Source organism: Colobus angolensis, unplaced genomic scaffold, assembly GCF_000951035.1.
Source record: "Colobus angolensis palliatus isolate OR3802 unplaced genomic scaffold, Cang.pa_1.0 Scaffold2, whole genome shotgun sequence".
Lineage (NCBI taxonomy): Eukaryota > Metazoa > Chordata > Mammalia > Primates > Cercopithecidae > Colobus > Colobus angolensis.
The window spans coordinates 26,888,785-26,913,393 of record NW_012115154.1 but is presented as its reverse complement, the minus strand read 5'-3'; the positions used below and the strand labels follow the sequence as shown (position 1 = coordinate 26,913,393).

The 24,609-nt window shown below is 43.2% G+C and overlaps 1 protein-coding gene across 2 annotated transcripts in view; it reads left to right on the top strand.

Moving 5' to 3' along the window:
* The window catches only part of ESYT2 (extended synaptotagmin-like protein 2), a 101,650-nt gene that overhangs the window by 45,838 nt on the left and 31,203 nt on the right, over positions 1-24,609 (top strand). For both annotated transcript variants that reach the window (XM_011941548.1, XM_011941547.1), the window contains exons 7-9: positions 14,767-14,822; positions 20,429-20,549; positions 23,395-23,571. In XM_011941548.1, the coding sequence (XP_011796938.1) occupies positions 14,767-14,822; positions 20,429-20,549; positions 23,395-23,571 (354 nt within the window). The remainder of the gene's footprint in view (positions 1-14,766; positions 14,823-20,428; positions 20,550-23,394; positions 23,572-24,609) is intronic.

The following is a 24,609-nucleotide window of genomic DNA, read 5'->3' as shown; positions in this document are numbered from 1 at the left end:
TTTATCAACTCGCTGTTGTCCCTTTCTGTTGCATGAATCTTGTGGGAGTTTTTTGTATTTCTTTGTGCCTTAACTGAGAGCTTATCTCTTGATAAACAGCTCTCTTTCCTGATTATAAAAATGTTACAAAAATTTGAAAACATGGACTTCTTCAGAAGTGTAGGTCTTAGCTCACATTTTATTCACCACCTCACTGAATATGATTTATAGATATTTGCTCATTTAATCCTCATAACTCTATAGCTAAATATTAATGTTGTTTTCTTTTACTGTTCAGAAACTGAGATTTTGAAAGTCTTATTTTTCCAAGTCACACAAGTAATAAGAGCCTGTATACAGATCCAGTTTAGTCTGATACAGTGCTCATGTTCCTGAACACTTTTTTGAGAAGACTAACCTGTAAACCCTTCCTTTTCTCCCCTCCAGAGATAAGGGCTACTGTCTTTTGCATGCACCTCCTTCCTCATTTGGGGTGTGTTTAATGAACTGTACATACAGTTTCATATACAAGTTGAATATTATTGGAGATATTTAGGACCAGATGTGTTTCAGGTTTTGTAATATTTGTGTTAGACTCCAGTGAGTATTTCCTTTGAGCATGATGCTAGTACTCAAAAAGTTTCTGATATTGAAGCATTTTGGATTTTTAGATTAGGGATGCTGAACGTTCGTTATACTGTGTGTTTTTTTTTTTTTAAGTTAATACTATTTTAATGCTATTTATTATTTGTTAATAAATACTATTTGTTATTTCCCACAAAACCAAGACAACAGAACTGTTACTCCTGCCAAACAGACTCCTTCCTCCTTCCCTGGGCTCCTGCAGCCTCTGGCCAGCATCTCCCTTTGCTGCCCTCCGTGTTCATTGTGGTCTGGGTCATCTTCTCCAGGTGCACACTGCTCATATGGTTGTCTGTATCAGCCCACACCTCACTACTACCTCCCTGTGCCTTTTCCTTTGCCATAGAAGGCTTTCTTTGCCCCTTTTGTTTCACTTACTTTCAGCAATTTCTGCACAGTTATTGTTAGCTCTTTGAAAGCAAGGATCATAACTGTCTCCTTAGAGTTTGGTAAATGAATGATGCAAGATGTGCCACTGATGAGTCCTGCATGTAGTACCTTCAACATGATATGTAATTTAAAGTAGGAATATTAATTCATATAATTTGATTCAAATAACTTACTAAAAATTGTTATTTGGCTTTTAAAATATGGGTTTATCTACACCTGTCATAAACTAGTTTATTACAGGTTGTACTTTTTCTGTATAAAAACAAAAGAATTAAGTGTCATCACTTTCTGTTATGAATAAAATAATCGTTCTGATTTTCTTATTACGGAAATAAATGGGCTTATTTTGAATTGATTTTAGGTACATGAAACATGGGAACATCCAAAAACTCCTAGGTCGTCTCTGTCAAATTTTACTGTTAAAATTAAATTTTACTCTTCAGGATGTTAAGAGATTCATAAGATTTAAAATCCATGGTTTTTTTTTTTTTTTTTACATACCACATACCAGTTATTAAAAGTCCAGTATGTTTAAGAAACCAACTTCATTAGTGACCCAAAAAACCTCCGTAATCTTAACAAACTGCTAAGTATTTTTAACTTACCCATCTTTAGCCAGGGACATTTTTAACAATTTAGAGAAAGACCTTTTTAAAAAGTGCATTTCAGAATATAACAAAATCCAAATCTTTAAATCTTCTTCAAAATTTAATAGTGCTCTTGCTTAGTTTGGATCTTCCATAGATGACTTTACTTTTAAAATAACGTATTAACTTCCAAATGATATTTAGTGCTCAGAAAAGAAGGATGGGGCTGAAAAGTGCAGAATCACTCATTTCCTTATATGGTGAGTAAAGTCATCAAACGTGTGCTTCAGTGAAAAGGAAATTTTTCAGTTTCTTTTACTGGAAAATATGAGAACAGGGTTTTCTGCTGGCTGCCAAGAAATTCCTCCTCATTCTGGTGAAAGATATTTCTAGAAGGGTTTTTATTTTGTGGTTTTTTAAATTTCTTTTTACTATTTGGATGATTTAGAAACCCTTACGAAACCTTTATACATTTTTCTACTTGTTGACTTGTTTAGTTTTTGTAATGTAGAACTTGTTAAAGGAAAAAAAACCCTAAACATTGCTGAAGTGACGAAGTTGGAGTGTAGGTGAAGAAGGCAGCACAGTGCCATGGTTAAGTGACAGACGTGTGTTGGACAACCTGGTTTTCCACTCTTAGTTCTTCCTCTTACTGTAGCCTTTGAACAACTTATTTCTCTAAGCCTCAGTTTTCGCATCTGTAACATGGGGATGGCAGTAATACCTACTTCACACAATTAAATCTGAAAATTAAATGTCAATGAATGTAAGCTGCTTAGTACAATACCTAACACATAGTAATCTTCAGATTTTAAGAAATTAAATATTTCGGCCGGGCACGGTGGCTCGGGCCTGTGGTCCCAGCACTTTGGGAGGCCGAGACGGGCGGATCACGAGGTCGGGAGATCGAGACCATCCTGGCTAACACTGTGAAACCCCGTCTCTACTGAAAGATACAAAAAACTAGCCGGGCAAGGTGGCGGGCGCCTGTAGTCCCAGCTGCTCGGGAGGCTGAGGCAGGAGAATGGCGTAAACCCGGGAGGCGGAGCTTGCAGTGAGCTGAGATCCGGCCACTGCACTCCAGCCCGGGCGACAGAGCAAGACTCCATCTCAAAAAAAAAAAAGAAATTAAATATTTCTCCTACATGTAGGTTTAGTCCTGACACTGGAGGCGATTTTTTGTTTTTGTTTTTTGTTTGTTTGTTTGTTTTGGAGATGGAGTTTCATTCTTGTCACGGAGCCTGGAGTGCAATGATGCAAGCTCAGCTCACTGTAACCTCCGCCTCCCAGATTCAGGTGATTCTCCTGCCTCAGCCTCCTGAGTAGCTGAGATTACAGACGCCCACCACCACACCCGGCTAATTTTTTTGTGTTTTTAGTAGAGACAGGGTTTCACCATGTCGGCCAGGGTGGTCTTGAACTCATCACCTCCGGTGATCCACCCACCTCGGCCTTCCAGAGTGCGGGATTACAGGCGTGAGCCACCGCACCCGGCCACTAGAGGTGATTTATCGGTAAGGAGCAAAGGTTGGATAAATGTTCTGATAAGAACTGGAACAATTGGTGTTTGCCATCGGCTGTGCACAGGGAATCACCCTCACTTGGTAGTTGACAGGCAGCATACAGTTTTAGGGGTGTTTCAGAGCCCTTAGTCTTGTTGAGATTTATCCCTCGAGTACAGGGGATCCAGGAGGTCTTTCCCAAAACTTCCCTTAGAAATGGTCCTAGGCTTACCCCAAACACGTTCATCCACCCACATTCGGAGTCTTCAAGCCAATGCGGAGGTGCTGGCTGCTGGCATCTTTTGAACCATAGATTCCGTTTCTTCCTCTGTAAAATGGAAACAGTGTCTTCTGTTATGAGAAGAAATTGAATCCTATTAGCCAAGGACTCCAGAAATTGATGTGCTTTAAGCAAATGGGGATTAAAAAGGTGAGGTATTTATTTAAAAAATAAAAATAGTATATATTGGTGTCTCATGACATGTGTACAGGGGACTGCAGTTGAGTCTCAGGAACAGAATGGAACCAGGAATTTGAAAGCCTTCTTGACTGTCTCCACCTCTGCTCGCTCTCCTCTTCCTCTGAGACTAGCTTCATCTGGTAATGCAGTCCATGTGTGGAGTAGCATGCCTGCAAGCACTTCAGAGAAAGCATTGAGTCTTCCTGCATCCTCGGCTTCTCCCCTCTTCTTCCCTCCCCATTCCAGCTGGGTCAAATACCGACCCCCTGGACCAGCTGTGGGTGGAAAGTTTGCAGTGTTTGAACAGAGCTGCCTGAAGCCCATTCTTACAGCCTTGCAGATGAGGCTGCAGTGAGTTCAGAGTCGGGGCCACACATTAGTAACTGGGAGTTTTTGCAGTATTTATCCTGCTGTTTTCTCCGACTTTCTGGGTTTGATGTTTGTATTATTTTGGACAGTCTTGCCCACCCCCAGTAGAGGGGATACAGAGGAGCTTCCTGTTGTCCTGGTCCATCCTGGGTCTTGGGGCCAGAGCTCTCCCAGGGACCCTGCCCCTTCCTCCCTGTGCCTTGTGTCTTTGGTGGGTCTTTTGCAGGACAGAGTCTGCACCTGCCCCAGCAATACAGGGTCTCTACTGGCCTGGGACATTGTCCTACCATGTCCTTAAGGGACCTCTCCCCAGCTGCAGTGGGTCAAGGTGCTTCTCTCCCCCATGGCTTCTGTCCCTTAAGGTGGAAGGTGGGGTGGGGCTTGCTTTGTGCCCTTCTACGGTGGCAGCTGCCTCCTCCCGGGCTCCTCCCCATGGGAAGTGTCCTCCCTGAGGCTGTCTTTGCCCACCGGGCATGCAGGTGCCACCACGTGATGTGCACACCTCTTTGGTTCTCTGGCTCACCCACACTTGGCCTGTGGCCTTTCATTAGGATCTGGCTGGAGTCATCTCACTTGTTTTGGGGGGAATTCGTTCTCCTTCAAGTTCAGCTCACTCCTGCCTCTCCTCCCTCGGAGCTGCCTGGAGGGAGGGATTTCAGGCTGGCTGGTGGCTCAGGATGTCAATTCTCCCGTGTGGTCAAGAATGAAGCTCTCAGAAGTCCTGGGACTTACAAACATAAGAAAAACATTTTTGAACTTGACCGACAGCCCAGATCCGCTAAATAAAAAACTGGAGAAAGGTGGGAGCCCTGAGTTTGTATTTCCAACAGACTTTCCAGGTGATTCTTGTTCTGAACTGTGGCGTTCGATGCAGCCAGGATGCCAGGCATACAGCACGTGGTCAGGTGCCCAGCGGCTGCCCTGAAACTGTAAACATTACCACATCCATCACAACGGACTGCAGAACGTGGAGAGAAGAGGGGCACCTGTGCTGTTCATGAAATACGTGGATACATCTGTGTCATTCCAGTTCAAACCTGACATTGCTTTCCCATCATCGACCACGGTACACGTTCTGCTTCTCATAGAAGAGTCACAGCAGCTCAGAGGTGACTTCGTGTCCTTTGGAAATGCGTGTTCCACTGGCTTTTCAGTTTCCTGAAATAGCTCAGTCCTCCAGAGGCGGAGGCTCCCAGCATCCTGAGGCACGTGTCGGTGGGGAAGGAGGGGCACGCTATTTTAGTTGCTTTTCCAAAGGCGCCTTCTAAAGCCAGGCCTTTCTCGGGCCCTGCTGGTGGCTTCTCCATGGTGCCTTCGTGCGGACCTCAGACTGGGCTTCGGAGCCTCCCTGTCTCACACGCCCATTTTGTCCTTCCCACACGCTTGTTCTCTCTCACACTTGTTCTCACACTCACACTTGTTCTCTCTCACACTTGTTCTCACACTCACACTTGTTCTCTCTCACACTTGTTCTCACACTCACACTTGTTCTTTGACGCTTGTCCGCACTCATTCTCACACAGGTGTTCTCACACGTTTTCATTCTCACGCATTTGTTGTCTCGGACACACACATTTTCACACCCATGCTTGAGCTTCTCACATGCTTGAGCTTCCATACTCGTTCTCACACTTCTTGTTCTCATGCACATTTTCACACCCATTCTCACACTTGTTCTCACACACACTTGTTCTTTCGTATGTTTTTTTCGTATGTTTCGTATGTTTTATTCTCACATACCCACTTATTTCACGTTCTCATTCTTTGTCACACACCCTTGTTCTTTCACTCATTCTCGCTTTCTCACACTCCCACTTTCACGCTAGTTCTCACACTCATGCTCACATTTCTCATGCTTGCTGTTTCACTGACACTTGTTCTCATTTCACTTCTCCTCACACTTTATTCTCACACACGCTTGTTCTTTCACACTCATTCTCACACACATTCTCATACTTTCAGCACTCAGATTTCACACCCACACTTGTTCTCAGTCATTCTTTCACACTCCTCACATCTCACACTTTGCTCTCACACTTACACTTGTTCACTCACACTTGTTCTCACTTGTTTTTTCATACCTCTCACTTCGTTCTCACACTCAGTTCACTCACACCTCGTTCTCACACTTGTTCTCTCACTTGTTCTTTCACATTCACACCTCTCACATCGTTCTCACACTCGTTAGTTCACTCACACTTCGTTCTCAGTCACACTTGTTCACTCACATTTGTTCTTTCCCATGCTCACCTCTCACACCTTGTTCTGTCTCTCACACTTGTTCTTTCATGCTCACACCTCTCACACTTAGTTCTCACACTCAGTTCACTCTCCTTGTTCTCAGTCACACTTGTTCACTGTCACACTTGTTCTTTCACCTCACATTTGTTCTCACTTGTTCTTTCACGCTCCTCACACCTCTCACACTTTGTTCTCACACGCGTTCACTCACACTTCTCACTCGTTCTTTCACACACCTTTCACACCTCGTTCTGTCACACTTGTTCTCTCACCTTGTTCTCACTTGTTCTTTCACGCTCATACCTCACTTTGTTCTCACACTGGTTAGTTCACTCTCACACCTCATTGTCAGTCACACTTGTTCACTCTCGCACTTGTTCTTTCGCACACCTCACGCTTTGTTCTCACATTCAGTTCACACAGTTCTCACTTGTTCTTTCACACTCACACCTCTCACACCTCGTTCTCAGTCACACTTGTTCTCTCACACTTGGTCTCACTTGCTCTTTCATGCTCACACCTCTCAGTTTGTTCTCACACTCGTTCACTCTCACACTTCGTCCTCAGTCACACTTGTTCACTCTCACGCGTGTTCTTTCACGCTCCTCACACCTCTCACACTTTGTTCTCACACTCATCTCACACTTGTTCTCATACTTGTTCTCACATGTTTTGTCCCACACGTTCTCACACTTGCTTTTATGTTCTCACACACTCATTCTCACTTATTCTCACACTTATTTTCCCTCATGCTCATTCTCACATTAGTTCTCTGTCCCTGTTTCTCACATTAGTTCTCTGTCCCTGTTTCTCACACAGATTCACAGTTAAGCCTCTCACACTCTTTTCCTCTCACACACATTCTCGTACACAGTGTTCTCCTTCTGTCTTCCCACTCTCTCCCTCCGTCATTCCAGCCTCTGGCTCTTGCTCCTTCACCGTTCCCCATGCCCAGGGACAGGCCTTTCAGTGCCTTCAACATGGGGACCGACCCCTTTGCCTGGCACCTTTCTTGCATTCAAATCTCTCTTCCTTTCAAAAGCCAGCAGAGTCCTTTCCTTCCACAATTCCTGCTCCTGCCTCCCTGACGATTAGTTTCTCTGAACTTCAGCAGCACTTAAATGTATCTGTCTTTTCAACAAGGCCTACGTTGGCATGCCCCTCGTTGCCTGACAAGCTTATACTAAAACTGCCTTGTTCTGTGTTTTTAATGCTCCGTCGTTGATAGTTCATATTCTTTTTGAGGTTTTGTTTTAGACAAAATAATGAAGTTGTTTTTCTGAAATGATTCTAAGACAAGTGGTCAGAAATAGTCTGTTTGTTTGGTTTATGTTTGGTCAGTTGTGCTTTGATTATAGATGGTTCCTCATCTGAGATTAAAGTGGGACAGAACTTCAAAAGTAAAAGGGTAAATGTTCACTGTGATGCTTACGTGGAACATGTGCTAGTCCTTGAGAGTGGCGAGAACGATCTTAATTGCTCAAAGGGATTTCCAGGGAAGGAAGCCCTCAGGTAATGACTGTGGTTGCAGGCGATGGGCTTGGAGCCAGGCTCATGGCTCCTGTGCGTTGTCTGACTTAGTTCCCACAGGATGGGATTGTTCCCGTGTTACTGGTGGGGAAAATAAAGGCCACAGTATATTTAAAATGGAAACTTTTGTAGGGATGCCTCTGGTATTGAAATTTATTCTCTAAAATCTCCCGAATTGTAGTTTAAAGTTTAGAAACTTTATTCTTGAATGGTCTCTTTCATAGGTAGTCATTCTCAGTGACAGATTTGGAAATGGATATTTAGGGTGTCACAATAATGGGGTCTGGGGCCCCTATTGCCATTTAGTGGCAGAAACCAAGATGGATGCTGACCATTTAAATGTCTTGTGCCTGTCGGTCTTGTGCAGCAGAGGACTGCCCCTCCCCACCCCAGGGCCAAGAACCCCTGTTCATAAGCTCTGCATAGCCTCTGTAAGCAAATACCCGAGTCAAGGTCGCTAGGTTTAGAAGCACATATGAGCTGGGGCTGTCTGCTGGCCATTCCATGGAGAGAGACTTCGAAGCCAGTGAGAATCAGTGAGCAAGAGGAGACACGTCAGAGACAGGAGCAGGCTGGTCGGTTTAGAGCAGAAGGGGCCGCAGCGCCATCTGCACAGCCGTCCTTAAAAATCAATGTTTCTCCCGTGTGGATCCAGTGAAAAGATGAGGATTTCATTCTGTCCTTGGTTTATCTAGTTGTGAAAGGCAAAAAGTTGCAGATAAGATTTCTTCCTCTAGGTCTTAGTTTTCCTCACTGTGAAACTAAAATAAATTATTTTCTCAGTTCTAGGACTAACTCTAAATCTGAAGACCCACTTTTTAACCTAGTTTTATATGTAATTTTCAAATTGTATGTCTGTTTGGCTTCTTTTTTTCTTGAGATGCAGTCTCGCTGTGCTACCCAGGCTGGAGTGCAGTGACTGTTGCCAGAAAGAATCGTAGAGTGGGGCGCACCACTGCAGCCTCACTCTCCTGGGCGCAGGCAGTCCTTGTGCCACCACACCTGGCTCTCTTGCCTTGTTTTTGAGCCCTTTGTGCTCTTTGCTATAAACAGAAACTTCTTCCTATATTTGATGCCTTTGATCTTTTGTTTTGATAGGCAAGAAGCCACCTTTCAGATTTCTAGATAGCTTAAGGAAGTTGTATCTAGATAGTTTGCCTACAAGAAGAGCATTAGTACTACCCACTTATGGAGGTTTTACTTGCCAACTTTGGGCAGTTTTTATCATTTACAATCTAGCAAAACGTTTATGTCAGTCCCCTCCCAGGCCTTTAAAGTCTTCATGTTAACAGGAGGCTAGCGGTTTTGTCAGCTGTAAAGTTACATCTTCTGTTCCTTCAAACAGAAACATACTTTCTAATCTAAACAAGTAGATACTTTTCTTGGGAGCATGCTTAAAAAAAAAAAAAAAAAAAAAGGGTAGAGGCCAGCCAGTCACACGGTGTGGTGTCATTTTTCATAGCACCTTTATACACGATATAAAAAAGTAGGTTTCTTGCATCAGCTGCGAACATGTTTCGGATCTGTGGTTCTGAATCTTGGTGAGGAAGAGCATTGCATTCCGCAAAAGCCTGATGAGTCAGTTAGCTGGGGAGACAGTGCCATCATTCTGGGTTGTAGTTCTGGTGAAGTGAGTAGGATGTTAACACTGCTGATGGAAATGGTTTTCAGATTGCCACATGGAATAATAGTATGGAACGTGACATTTCAGGAATAGGAGGAGATTCTTTCATTATTTTCCTCCATCCACTCTGTACATTTTTTTAATAGCCTGCAACTAGTTACATTTATCTTTTTTTTTTTTTTTTTACATTTTTATCCATAATACAATTAACTTGACTAAAGCCAGTGTCTGTTTCATGTAAATATATTAACAGGTCCGAAATCACCAACTAAAATTAGCTTTATACTGACGTTTTCTAAAGTCGGTCTTTGTCTCACCCAAATATTTTAACAAGTCCAAAAATACCACATAGCTACTTGGAACATATTAAAATCTCATTATAACATAAATTTCAAGTATTCTACGTTACAGACTTCTCCTTGAAAGATAATGACATTGAAAAATGCTCTTAAGAGAGTTGTTAATTCTGTTTCCCAAAACTTCCTGGATAAAACAATTGTACCTTAATGCTATTAAGACTATGCTAGGTGGTTTTTTCTTTAAGTAACAAGACTAACGTATAAAATATGAACACAACATTTAAGATGAAAGTGTTCAGGGCACACCTCGCTTTATTGTCCTTTGCTTTATTGCACTTGGTAGATAACTGTGTTTTTGCTAGTTGAAGGTTTACGGCAGCCCTGTGATAAATAAGCCTGTCCGTGCCATGTGTTCACTTCATGCCTCTGTGTCATGTTTTGGCCATTCTCGCAGTATTTCTCACTTTTGCATTATTATTATATCTGTGACTGTAATCTGTGGTCAGTGATCTTTGTCGTTTCTAGTGTAATTATTTTGGGGCATCACAAACCATGTCCGTGTAAGAGGGCGGATTAGTCCATTCTCACACTGCTGTTAAATACTACCTGAGATGGGCAATTTATAAAGAAAGGAGGGTCAATTGACTGGAGGTTCTGCATGGCTGGGGAGGCCTCAGGAGACTTAGGAGAAGTGAGGCACGTCTGACATGGTGGCACGAGAGAGTGAGTGTGCAGGAGAAACAGCCACTTGTAGAACTATCAGAACTCGTGAGTACTCCCTCACTATCATGAGAATTGTTTGGGAGAAACTGCCCATGCCAATCACCTCCTACCAAGTCCTCCCTCGGCACGTGGAGATTACAGTTCGACCTGAGATTTGGGGAGGGACACAGAGCCAAAGCATATCGAAGGCCGAGATAATTGGTAAATGTTGTATCTTCTGACCGCTCCACTGACCGACTGTTCTCCTATCTCTGCCTCTCCTGGATCTCCCTATTCCCTGAGACACAACGATATTGAAGTTAGACCAGTTAACAACCCTGCAGTGGCCTTTATGTATTCAAGTGAAAGACAGTTGCACACCTCTCACTTTCAGTCAGAAGCTGGGTGGATCACCTGAGGTCAGGAGTTCAAGACCAGCCTGGTCAACATGGGAAAAGCCGTCTCTACTTAAAAAAAAAAAAAAATAGCTGGGCATGGTAGTGTATGCCTGTAGTCCCAGCTACCTGGGAGGCTGAAGCAGGATAATCACTTGAACCTGGGAGGCAGAGGTTGTAGTGAGCCAAGATGGCACCAATGCACTCCAGCCTGAGCGACAGAGCAAGACTCTGTCTCAAAAAAAAAAAAAAAAAAAAGGCGAAGCTAAAAATGATTAAGCTTAGTGAACAGACCATGTTGAAAGCCAGCACAGGCTGAAAGCTAAGCCTCTTGTGCCAAACAGCCGAATTGTAAATGCAAAGGAAATGTTCTTGAAGGAAGATCAAAGTGCTGCTCCAGTGAACACACCCATGAGAGAGAAATAGCCTTCTTGCTGATAGGGAGAAAGTTCTAGTGCCTGGAGAGATGATCAGCCCAGACGTTGTATTTCCTTAACCCAGAGCCTAATCCACAGCGAAGTCCTAACTATGTTCACTTCGATGAAGACTGCCAGAGGTGAGGAAGTTGCAGAAGAAAAGTTTGAAGAGGTTGGTGAGGTTCAAGGAAAGAAGCCATCTCCGTAACATAAAAGTGCAAGTTATGTAGAAGATCCAGCTAAGATCACTGATGAGGGTGGCTCCACTAAACAACAGATTTTCAATGTATATTAAACATCCTTCTGCTGGAAGAAGATGCCATCTGGAACTTTTCCAGCTAGAGAGGAGAGGTCAGTGCCTGACTTCAAGGATTCAAAGGACAAGCTAACTGTCTTGTCACAGCTAATGCAGGTGGTGACTTTAAGTTGAAGTAAGCACTCATTTTCCATTCTGAAGAGCCTAGGGCCCTTAAGAATCATGCTGAATCTATACTGCCTGTGCTCTATACCTGGAAAAACAAAGCCTGGATGACAGCACACCTTTTTACACGCTGGTTTACCAAGTATTTTAAGCCCACTGTTGACACCTGCTGCTCAGGAAAAAAAGAGTCCCTCAAAATATAACTGCCCATCAGCAGTGCACCTAATCACCCAGGAGCTCTGATGCGGCTGCACAAGGAGTTGAAGGCTGTTTTCTTGCCTGCTGACATCTCATCCATTCTCCAGCTCAGGGATCAAGGAGAGATTTCAACTTTCAAGTCTTATTGTTTAAGAAATACATTTTGTAAGATGACAGCTGCCACAGACAGTGATTCCTCTGATGGATCTGGGCAAAGTAAGTCAAAAACCTCCTGGAAAGGATTCACCATCCTAGATGCCATTGAAAACACCAGTGATTTGTGAGAAGAGACAAAATATGAACATTAACAGGAGTTTGGAAGAAGTTGATTCCAACTCTCATGGATGACTTTGAGGGATTCAGGACTTCAGTGGAAGAAGGAAGTGCAGGTGGAATGGAAATAGCGAGAGAACTGTAGTTAGAAGTGGAGCCTGAAGAGGGGACTGAATTGCTGCAGTCTCAGGATCAAAGTTTAAGGATGAGAAATTGCTTCTTATGACTAACAAAGAAAGTGGTTTCCTGAGATGGAATCTACTCCTGGTGAAGATGCTGCAAACATTGTTGAAATGACAATGAGCGATTTAGAATATCACATAAATTTAGCTGATAAAGGAGTAGCAGGGTCTGAGAGGATGACTCCGATTTTGAAAGATGTTCTACTGTGGGTAAAATGCCGTCAAACAGCACGGCATGCTACAGAGAAATCTCTTTTGAAAGGAAGAGTCAGTCAGTGCAGCAAACTTCACTGTTGTCTTATTTTAAGACGTTGTCACAATCACCCTAACCTTCAGCAACCACCACCCTGGTCAGTCAGCAACCGTCAACACTGAGGCAAAACCCTCTACCAGCCAGATTGTGACACGCTGAAGGCTTAGGTGATCGTAAGCATTTTTTAGCAATAAAGTGTTAGAAAGGTATGTACATTTTTTAAAAGATATAATGCTATTGCGCACTTAATAGACTATAGTTTAAACATAACTTTTGTATGCCTTGGGAAACGAAAAAATGTGTGTGACTCACATGTTGCGACATTCCCTTTACTGCACTGCTCTAGAACCCAGCCCGCGATATCGCTGAGACATGGTTGTGTAGGAAAAATTCTTTATTTCTTTATTAAATAGCATCTTTGAATTGTATTCTCTTTACTGTTCTTTTAACCACAATGGCCTCATCTGATGTTATTTAGACGCTTACCTGCCACTCTCCTTGACACAGCCGCCCTTTGCTGAAGTTCACGTGGCTCCTGTGTCTCTTGGCTCTGCGGCTGGAGCAGTCACCATTGGGGGTCCTCTGATGGTGTGCTGTGCAAGGTGCTTGCATTTGAACCTGAGTCGAGTGCAGGATTCTGTGCTGCATCTTTAATATGTTCTTATTTCCTGAAGTAGATTTGTGATCAGGAGTAACAACCTTCAGAACTAAATGACAGAAGTCTGTTACAATGCCCTCTTAAATCTTAGTTTCCTTGTAACAGGTATTTTTGTATGACCAGAATATTTTGTTGTGGCAGGGAGTACCTGTTCCTTTTTAAGTTCTGTGAGAGAAAAGAGAAAGGAAAATGAGCTCTTCAGTCAGTGTTTATAAATACATTCATATGATTTAGATGTAGAGGTTTAGCCAGGTGGTTCAGTGGGTGGACTAGGGAAAAGCATTTATTTTAAGGGGGAAGTAAAGCATAGGTTGATACTGATGTTTGCAATCCAGTTTGAAGATTAGTTGCCTATTTTTTCCTTCCTAATTTTTATATCTATATCTCATTTCTGTTACACTGAGAAATCTTAGCCTTTCAGGATCTTAAAAAATTTTGGTTTTTTTTTTTTTTTTTTTTTAGTTTTGTTCTATCTATAAGAATCTTGGGCCGGGTGCGGTGGCTCAAGCCTGTAATCCCAGCACTTTGGGAGGCCGAGATGGGCGGATCACGAGGTCAGACCATCCTGGCTAACACGGTGAAACCCCGTCTCTACTACAAAATACAAAAAACTAGCCGGGCGAGATGGCGGGGGCCTGTAGTCCCAGCTACTCGGGAGGCTGAGGCAGGAGAATGACGTAAACCTGGGAGGCGGAGCTTGCAGTGAGCTGAGGTCTGGCCACTGCACTCCAGCCTGGGCGACAGAGCGAGACTCCGTCTCAAAAAAAAAAAAGAATCTTGACTCTTCCACTTTATGTTTGCTTGCAAGCAAAAAGGGATTCAAGCAGTTTTGTTAGTTTTGTTACTCAGCTATATGCGTGACTAGATCATGCAATTTTACTTAGAATTTCTTCTACAAATATGGAGCACAAGTAATTTTATTATGTGCTGTTTTGTTAGGAAAAGCAGTATTTCTAATCAATAGTTTTTACCAACCAACATCTACTTAATGGAATGTTAGTTAACTGTGTGGGAATTATTCTGAGATAAACACAGATGTCGAATGAATGGGTAGAGCACGGTCTGCTAATTGGAAAATGCAAAGTAAAACAATGATAAAGTCCGTTATTTAACTGCCAAATAGGCTGGGTTTTAGTATTGTTTTTGGTGAGGTATGTGAAAAGGACATTTTCATACACTTTGGGTGGGAATGTAAATGGGTACAGTATTTTTGGAGGGCAGGTAGGTACTATCTATTGACATTAAAAATGAATATAAGCCTTTGACCCCAAAATCTCACTTTTTGAATGCTAGTCTATATATGTATACAAGAACATGTATGTAAAAAGGCATTCCCTGAATCATTATTTGTAATTACAATAAAGAGAAACTGTCAAAATTCTAAGTGTCCATCCACAGGAGAGTGGGTAAATAAATTATTTTATTATTTTACTAACAAAAACTGTGACATTATCAAAAAACAAAAAGAGGCAGGTCTCCACGTACTACCAAAGAAAGGTGTCCTTGATATATTACAAAGGGTGAAGGGTGTGAGTCTGTGTTGTGTGCTAACACATTTTGTTTGTAAAGAAACAAGTCTGTGTGCACCTGATTTGATAATTGGAAATTATTTGGAACTTAATATTTTGCCCTTGTTTTAAAACAGCTTTTAGAAATTAACTGGACAGGATTGACGAATCTTCTGGATATCCCTGGATTGAAGTAAGTCTCATGTCTGGTCCCCGAGGCTTAGCATTCGAGGGCGTGTTGTGCATTTTCGACGTCTTGACAATAGTGTGAGAATGGTTAAGACCTGCATCTGCCAGGTGAATGAGTGCCTTCTCCACAGGCCGTCGTGAGAAACAAGCAGAGGCACAGGGGCTTCGTTCTGCCCACAGGGAGCTGCTGGGAAGTGATGGGCGAGGGCAGGAGGGCTCTGGAGTGCCAGCTGAGCACTCAGTCTTCATTTGCTTTTGTTCACCACAAGGTGTCTTCCTGGCCTTGGCATTTTAGAAAAGTAGAGAGGCCTTTTAATATTTTGTAAATCAGTTTGCCAATTTTTTTTTTTTTTTTTTTAATCTTCTCAGAAACAATAAAGGAAACTTGAAAAGGAAATGCTTTCCAGGGTCTCTCCAGCCTATGGCTACCCCACCCTTTCCGCATTTTTTTTTTTAAACCTTTATTCTATTCCTTTTTGAAAGTGGTTGGGGACAGTGTGAACTTCGCCAGTACTCTTCAGTGTGAGAGGTGAGGAACTTGAAGTTCCATATCATTTCACTGGGAGTCCTTTCATTATTACACAGCGATCTAGTGTCTAAAACAGGAGAAAAATGTTCCGTAACAAGCATCTGAGGCCCTGGAGAGTACATCCCTGCTCAGAGACAAGGAGTCATTCTAGTTACCATGGTCCCGTTACCTGAAACAGTGCGTGGGGCTGTGGATGGCAGACCTGTTGGTCACCTCCAAATAGGAAGTTTCGAAATTACAGCCTCTAAATGCTTTTGCTGGCTGTACCGTTTTTTCTTTTTTGAAAGTTAAAACACATCACCTTTGGGTTAAAGTTATATCTTTCTAGTGGATATTTTCTAGTGTGATTTTTTTTTCCTAAAATAGTTTAGAAAATTATGAAACTTGGTTTCAGACTGTTTTTTTATTCCCGTATATTTGTTTATGCCTCTGAAATGGCCTTTCTAAAGAGTTGTGTTTCATTATTAGGGAAAAATTAGGACTTTAATTATCTGAAGCACAGTCATAATAAAAGTCCTTTTTAGGTGCTGTAGTTTACTGGATACAGAAAAATGCTGTGATCTTTAAAAGATCTGCGGAAAGAAAGCACAACTTTAAAAGATTGGTTAAAGAGTTCATTAAGATTCTGGGTGCAAGCAACAAACCTGACTCAAGTGGTCTTAAGTAGGTAAATAAGTAAGTTTCTTTTCTTTCCTTTTTTTTTTTTTGGAGATGGAATCTCTGTTGCCCAGCCTGGAGTGCAGTGGTGCTATCTCAGCTCACTGCACCCTCCGCCTCCTGAGTTCAAGCAATTCTCCCTGCCTCAGCCTCCCAAGTAGCTGGGATTACAGGCGAATGCTGCCATATCCGGCTAATTTTTGTATTTTTTTAGTAGAAATGGCGTTTTGCCATGTTGGTGAGGCTGGTCTTGAACTCCTGACCTCAGGTGATCGGCCCACCTCGGCCTCTCAAAGTGCTGGGATTACAGGCATGAGTCACCACGCCTGGCCAGTAAATAATATTTTCAAAAAGCAGTTTATTCACTCTTCCGACAATGGGTGTCCACTGCCTGCTCTGAGCCGGTCATGTGTGGGACACGCCTGTGCTTGTTTCCTGCTCAGCAGCTGGAATGCTGACGTGTCCTCTGAGGGGTTTCAGATGGAGCCACTGTTGGGCACTGTAAGGGCTCTCTCTCCACTTCCTGACCCATGTAGAGTGGGCGTGTCCCTCGTGGGCAGGTTTTCAGGCAGGCTCTTGCTGTGCCTGCAGCTATAAGCCTTTTAGTCTGCGGATTTAGTTGCCTTTCCCCCTAGGTCCCGGCCTGACTTGTGTGTGCAAGGACCACCCTTGGACAGATTCCTGCAACTCCGATGATCAGGTTTCAATCTCCAGGACATTCCTACAGAAGGCAAAGAAATGGATAACTTGTGTGAAAAAACTCCAGTGAATGGGGGTATCCCCCAAAGCAAAAACTTTCTTTTTTTTTTTTTTTTTTTTTTGAGATGGAGTCTTGCTCTGTTGCCTGGGCTGGAGTGCAGTGGCCGGATCTCAGCTCACTGCAAGCTCCGCGTCCCGGGTTTACGCCATTCTCCTGCCTCAGCCTCCCGAGTAGCTGGGACTACAGGCGCCCGCCACCTCGCCCGGCTAGTTTTTTGTATTTTTAATAGAGACGGGGTTTCACCGTGTTAGCCAGGATGGTCTCGATCGCCTGACCTCGTGATCCGCCCGTCTCGGCCTCCCAAAGTGCTGGGATTACAGGCTTGAGCCACCGCGCCCGGCCAGCAAAAACTTTCACTAGAAGTAGGGGTAGTAAGTACGATTTAGCCAAATGGAACAAACATTCGCACACAGTGTAGAAAAAAGTATTTGATTTTGCCTCCCTTCAGTGTCACAGGAGTACTGAAATAAAACAGCATTACTGAGCATCTACTCCGTAAGTAGCGTTGTATTAATACTGGCGACCTGAGAGGGCAGAGTCGAAGAATGTCTTCTGCCTTGGCAAGCCTGCAATTTGGGGAAGTTGATCCCTGATTCATTTTATTTAGAAGTCATTCACACATACACACGTAAATACAGAGATACATATACATGTACAGCTCCATTCTATTTAATAATTTATAGGTAGGCTCTTTTTATACAGTAGTCATTTCTAGCAATTTTATTTTTATTTTTCATTTTTTTAGAGAGAGATCTCACTATGTTTCCTAGACTGGCCTCAACCCCCGGGCTCAAGGGCTCTTCCTGCCTCAACCTCCCAAGTAGATGAACTATAGACTTGAACCACTGCTCCCACTTCTCTCGTCTTCTTTGTAGATTTTATATATGTAATATAATGAACCACTGCACCCAGCTTCTCGTCTTCTATGTAGATTTTATATATGTAATACAAAAATATACTCATATATATAGAATTATGTCATTAAAAATATATACTTATATAAAAGATAAATACACATACACCATTCAAAAAATAGGCTGCTGTATAAAAGGGAGATGTAAAAATATCTCTTCTAAGTTTATATATATAGGTATACATAATTTATACACAATTATGTAGATTTTATATAATATAATTATGTTTACATAAATGTTATGTACTGAAATTTAATAGGTATGTATATAAAATTGGGACTACTAGTTCTCACTGAGTCTATCAAATAAATCACAGCTATAGCAACTCTTAGGTTATAAAAGTGGATATTAAATAACTATGAGGCCACATGTGGTGACTCACACCTGTAATCCCAGCACTTTGGGAGGCTGAGGCAGGTGGATCGCCTGAGGTCGGGAGTTTGAAACCAGCCTAGCCAACATGGTGAAGTCCCATCTCTACTAAAAATACAACAATTAGCTGAGCGTGGGCACACGCCTGTAATCCCAGCTACTCGGGAAGTGAAGGTTGCAATGAGCCAAGATCACGCCATTGCACTCCAGCCTGGGCAACAGCGAGACTCTGTCTCAAAAAAGAAAGAAATTTAAAAAATAAATAAATATGAACTTAACATAACGAAATCTTGTACCAATCTTTATAAAATGAGCATCCCGGTACAAAAAGAAACCCCAGACGTTGTAGTGTAAGAATAATGCCTGAATTCCTTCACTGCACCATGACTTTGGGCTATCCCTGTTAAACATCCGCTGTGTTTTGATAAGTGGCTCTGAGCTGAGTGTTGAAGGCGTGAGAAGGGCGAAGATTATGATGGAAACAAAATACGGGCGATGAGCAGTCGTGGTTCCGAAGGACACACAGGGAAATATGGACTCCCAAGAAAGTAACCACTGCAGGAGACGCTTCTGTGGAGACCTAGGGGAGCAGCATCCACACCCCGACAGTTCGGGGGCGTGCGGGGCGTAGTGGGGTGAGGAGGCACAGCGAGGGGACCCCCCCAGGGAGCTCTGTCAGCTGCTGTGGCCTCCGGGGCCGGGAGTCTGTGTGGGAGAAAGGTGGGTGGGTCCTGCCCCTGCGTGGTGAACACACAGCCAGTGTCTGCTGGCTGAAGCCCTCCGCATCTCTGTGGCAGTATTAGCTGTCTGAATAACTGACCTGAAGCCCTCCAAATCTCTGTGGCAGTATTAGCTGTCTGAATAACTGACCTGTTCATAAGTAGCGTAGTGTTACATACGGTTTTTCTTTTGGGGGGCTTTTCAAGTTTTTTTTTCATATTAAACTGAAAAGTCCTTGAGGTGCTGGGTCATCACATGTGGATACTGTCTTGCAGTGGGAGCTTGGACATTATTTGTTGAACGTTCATGATTATCACTGTCTCAGTGGATATTTTTGTTTGTAATTATTTATGTTAATAATTTTAGCATCTAAAACATTACTGGCGAGAAGCAAAGTACTTTTGCAACTTCACAGTTCAGGTAAAGGTGTTATACAGCAATGAAACTTACGTTTATAAATGTTTTTAAAAGTGCTGCACGTACGCATTATTTAATTCTCATGTTTACCCTAAAGAATAGGACATATATATGTTTGTTTGTTTGTTTGTTTAAGTAGAGATGAGGGGGTCTCGCTCTGTGTTGCCCAGGCTAGTCTCCAGCTCCTGGGCTCAAGCGATCCTCCCACCTTCACCTCCCCAAAGTGTTGGGATTACAGGCGTGAGGCACCATGCCCGGCCAAAAAAGATAAAATATTAAAAGTACATCTTTGACCAGGCGTGGTGGCTCACGCCTGTAATCCCAGCACTTTGGGAGGCCAACGCGGGTGGATCACCTGAGGTGAAGAGTTCGAGACCAGCCTGGCCAACATGGTGAACCCTGTCTCTACTAAAAATACAAAATTAGCCAGTCATGGTGGCACGTGCCTGTAATCCCAGCTACTTGGGAGGCTGAGGCAGAAGAATTGCTTAAACTCGGGAGCTGGAGGTTGCAGTGAGCTGAGATCATGCCATTGTACTCCAGCCTGGGCAACAAGAGCAAAACTCTGTCTCAAAAAAAAATCAAGTATGTTTTTTCCTTTAGCCTAAGCAATTGTATTCACTTCACTTAGTTTGCTGTGCAGTGATGTGTATAGTATTTCAAAATTATTAATGTGTTCAATACTCAAAGTGTTGGATAATGGATAAGAGAGAACAAAGTAAGTTCTCCTTCAGTGGGGGCGAGTGTACAACAATGGAGAAATGGGATGTGTGTATAAACAAGGACGGGCCAATGAATGTTATTCTCTGTACTTATATGTATGTTTGAAATATTTTATGTTAAAAAAGTCAATGAAGTGTATTTTAGTAAATAGGTATACAATCTGCGATGAAGTAGGAAAACATTAAATGTTGTTTAGGAAATTATGAAGTGTATTAGGTTGGTGCAAAAGTATTTGTGGTTTTTGCCATTTTATTTGCAAAAACCACAATTACTTGTGCAATAACTAGAATTTTACCTTGTGTTCTACAGATAAATTCTGTATCACAGTCTCCATAGTAGTATCACAGCTAAAGTATTGAAATGCGGGTTGTAAATACTGCACTGGAGAAATGAGATAACTCCTCCTCTGTAAATAAATGGGACATTACATCATATTCGTGGTAAGTCTGTTGTCAGTGTTGAGAGAAGTGTTCGCGTGTCTGATGGTCCTTTTGCTCTTTTTGTCTCCCAACGAACAGTGGTTTATCAGATACTATCATTTTGGATATGATATCAAATTATCTGGTGCTTCCCAATCGAATCACCGTTCCACTTGTCAGTGAAGTTCAAATAGCTCAGTTGCGGTTTCCTGTACCAAAGGTAAGCGTGTCCTGGCACCCACTCACATTTAGAGACAGATCTTGGCTGCCTGTGGGTGTGGCATTGGGTGCTGTGACTCTTTGTCTCTCCCAGCAGCCAGTTTGCCACATGGGTCTTGATGCCTTGACTGTTGCTCGTCCGCCACTCTCCTTGAGAGACTTGACTGACGGGCGCTGACCCTAAAGCTCGTCACAGAGACAGGATGATTCTCCCCCCAGAGCTGTGTTCCTCACAGGGGCCGGTAGGGATTTAAGTCTGCAGAGGTACATGGCACAGACATCTTAGTTACCTCAGAAGCACATGCTGCATTTGTTTTTATTAAAATGGACAGTCCTCAGCAACAGGCACCAGTGTTCCTGGCAGCCATCATGAGAGCTTCGTGTAATAATTTGTATATTTTCTCTCAGCTGTGAGAATTCCGTTGCCTCTGAAGCCATTTAATGAGTAACCTGGTAGAAGCAGCAGTGATGTAACAGCTGACGTGGATAAAATGGAAAGAACAGAACTAGATTTTTATCGCAGCTCCTGAGTTTAGCTGTAGCTTTGCTTTTATGGGCATATTACTTGGCGTGGCTGGGCCACCGTTTCATCGTCTGTAAAATGGGACAGCACCCGGCACACAGGGCTGGTTGCAGATACTGATGTCACCTTCATTTGAGCAAACGAAATAAATAACTGCAAGGTAGTCAAGAACATGAGATTCCTTCTGCTGACTCTGGAAGGGGTGGGTGGAGTGAAGGATCTCTCATGGGCTAAGGAGAGCTTTTCAGTCACTTAGGTGTTGGATCCCGTGTCTGTTTAGTCTATCTGGACTTTGGACTCCAGAAGCCAAGTGAGCATTACCATCGTGGTGGTGTCTATAGTAAGCAGTGCACACCACATTATTTATTTTTACTGAAACAGGACATGGTAAGTTGGTCCTGTTTCAGTGGGTATATTGTTTTTATTTTTGTTCGCTGAAGTAGAAGCATATCGCTTTCTCCTGATGCCTTTTTACTTTTTCTGGTTTAATTAGATCTAAATAATGGTGCACAAGTTAACAGACATGCAGAGGCATCCTTATATTTTTTAAAAGTAACAATATGCCAGTTAATTTGGTGCTCAAATTGGTTATATCGTTGGCATTCAACAGCTTTAATGTAATGCTATATATTAGAAAAGAATTTTTTTTTTTTCCTTAACTTCTGACTCTCACCTCTGGAAATGCAGGAATCCTTTTACATGTAGAAATCCTCGTGCTCCTCTGCACCTAAGTCTCTCATCCTCTGAGTACAGGTGAGCACCTGAGCATGCCTGGATGTGGCTGCCCTTAGCTACATGGGCTTAACAGCCAGTGCCCTCAATAGATGTGGCCAGATTAGCCCAACTTGAGACGTATGAAAATATAAACAAGAGCTGCCTCGAGTTTTTGAAGTGTGTTCCTCTGTGGAGGGACATGTATTCCTGTGCTGATTGAATGAGGAATATCACTCTGTAATTTATTTATTTATTTATTTTTTGAGACAGAGTCTTGCTCGGTCACCCAGACTGGAGTTCAGTGGCACAGTCTCGGCTCACTGCAAGCTCTGCCTCCCGGGTTCACACCCTTCTTCCACCTCAGCCTCCCAAGTAGCTGGGACTACAGGCGCTGCCACCACGCCCAGCTAATTTTTGTTTTTTAGTAGAGACGGGGTTTCACCGTGTTAGCCAGGATGGTCTCGATCTCCTGACCTCGTGATCCGCCTGCCTCGGCCTCCCAAAGTGCTGGGATTACAGGCGTGAGTCACCACGCCCCACGCCCGGCCATCACTCTGTAATTTTAAAAAAGGATCTGTGGGGGCAGAATGCTTCCTACCAAAAGGTGACTTGAGCATCTTTGTTTGCCTTGGAAGAAATGAGGGAATTTTTTATTCTCAATAAAAATAAACAATAAATATCAATAAAACAGTATTTTAGGGAAAGGACTATGTTTGTTTGTTTGTTTGTTTGTTTTGAGACAGGGCCTTGCTCTGTCGCTCAGGCTGGAGTGCAGTGGTGCCATCTCAGCTCACTGCAAGCTCTGCCTCCTGGGTTCAAGTGATTCTCACAGCCCAGCCCCCTGAGTAACTGGGACTACAGACATGTGCCACGATGCCTGGCTAAATTTTTTGTATTTTTAGTAGAGATGGGGTTTTACCATGTTGGCCAGGCTGGTCTTGAACTCCTGCCCTCAAGTGATCTGCCCACCTTAGTCTTCCAAAGCGTTGGGATTACAGGCATGAGCCACCGCGTCTGGCCAAGAGTATGTTTGAAGTCTATGAATAATACATGTTTCAAAGTTGTAGTTTTCTTCTCTCTAAAATAAGTTTAATGACAGTATTTCATAGGATTATTCTAAAAATGGAACAGCATAGTTACTGCATGTCTAATGCTTAGTGACAGGTCTGATACAACCTCTCGTGTTATTACTCACTGTAGCACCAGGATCTAGTACAGCTTGGTGGCCTGTGTCACCAGCCTCCTTGAGATAAGCACAGTGCTGTGCTGGGTCCTCTGCACTTGGCATCCCTCTGCCAGGAGCGCCGCGTGGGGCTGCCTGTCCTCGTGTCTCTGTGGAGGGGTCATCACTCCAGAAGCCCCCTGTTCTCCTCTGAGCCAGCCCCACCCGGGCTCTGCTGCCTTGTCCTCTCTTGTTTTTCTCAGCACCTGCTTCTCCTGTACACGCTTACCGCGTTTCCCCACAGCTGGGACATCATCGTCACCAGGGGAGGGTCTTTGTTCCCTCTGCACGCCCAGTTCTTGAGACAGAGCCAGACACGTAGCTATCTTCCACGCCAGTTAAATGAGCCAGCCAAGGGTCTAAACTTCAGTTTGTTCTTCTTTTCAGGGTGTTCTAAGGATACATTTTATTGAAGCTCAGGACCTTCAGGGGAAAGACACTTACCTTAAGGGACTTGTCAAGGGAAAGTCAGACCCCTATGGAATCATTAGAGTTGGCAACCAAATCTTCCAAAGCAAAGTCATCAAGGAGAACCTCAGTCCAAAGTGGAATGAAGTCTATGAGGTAGGGTGTCGTGTGCGCTGTGTCGCTGGGGCGGTGGGCTGAGCCCTGAGCGGGGTGGCCAAGCTCTCATTCCAGCATGGTCATGTGGGACTGTGGCTAATTTAGGCCATTATTTCAATGTTCCTTGTTTAATTTCCCAAATTTAAAAAGTGTCATACCTTCTCTCCCTACTACACAACATTCTTGTCATGCCAACAGGTAATGTTTTAAACCTTAATTATGTAATGCTATCATACTAAATGATCAGCAAAATATTTTTCATAACGTGAGTAGCTTGTCTTTCTAGGTATAAAGTGTTACGTGCAGTTATTAATGCAGTAAACACAAAAATGAAGTTATATACCTCCTTGCAAGTTTTTTTTTAAAAATTAGGGCATCTTCACAAGTCAATGAATAGAGATTTACATGATTTTTAATAACCATTCCATTGAATAGACACCTTCATCTCTTTACCCAGAGAGGCCTAGGGCGTTCAGGCCGGCATTACAAACAGCGCTGTACAAGTAGAATGTGAGTGTCTCTTTCTTCACTCAGCCAAGTTTTCCCCGGATAAAAGCTCTTTAAAGTGAAATTGCTGGATCAAGAGTTATGCCTTTTTAAAGGACTGAAATATCTTTGTAGAATTACCCTTCAGGATAGTTGCGTGATTTATACTCTTAAAGGACTGACGTATCTGTAGAATTGCCCTTCAGGACAGTCGTACAGTTTATACTCCACCGGTTTCCTCTCCCCGACTCCTTTGTCAGTCTGGTCTCTTGCCAGTTTCTTACCCTGAGTGATGCTAAGCAGATAACTTGTGGTTATTCCAAGATAGCACCTCAGGACTAGAGCGATGTGTCCTGGGTCTTTGGTCTGTCTCCTGCCTTGCACCAAGCTTGTGGGTGACATACCATGACCTGGTTTTGGAGTGATTGAACTTGACCTATTGAGACACAGTCTGGGATCCCTAGAAACAAGCGCGGTAGACACGGTCCGGGGTCCCTAGAAACAAGCGCGGTAGACACGGTCCGGGGTCCCTAGAAACAAGCGCGGTAGACA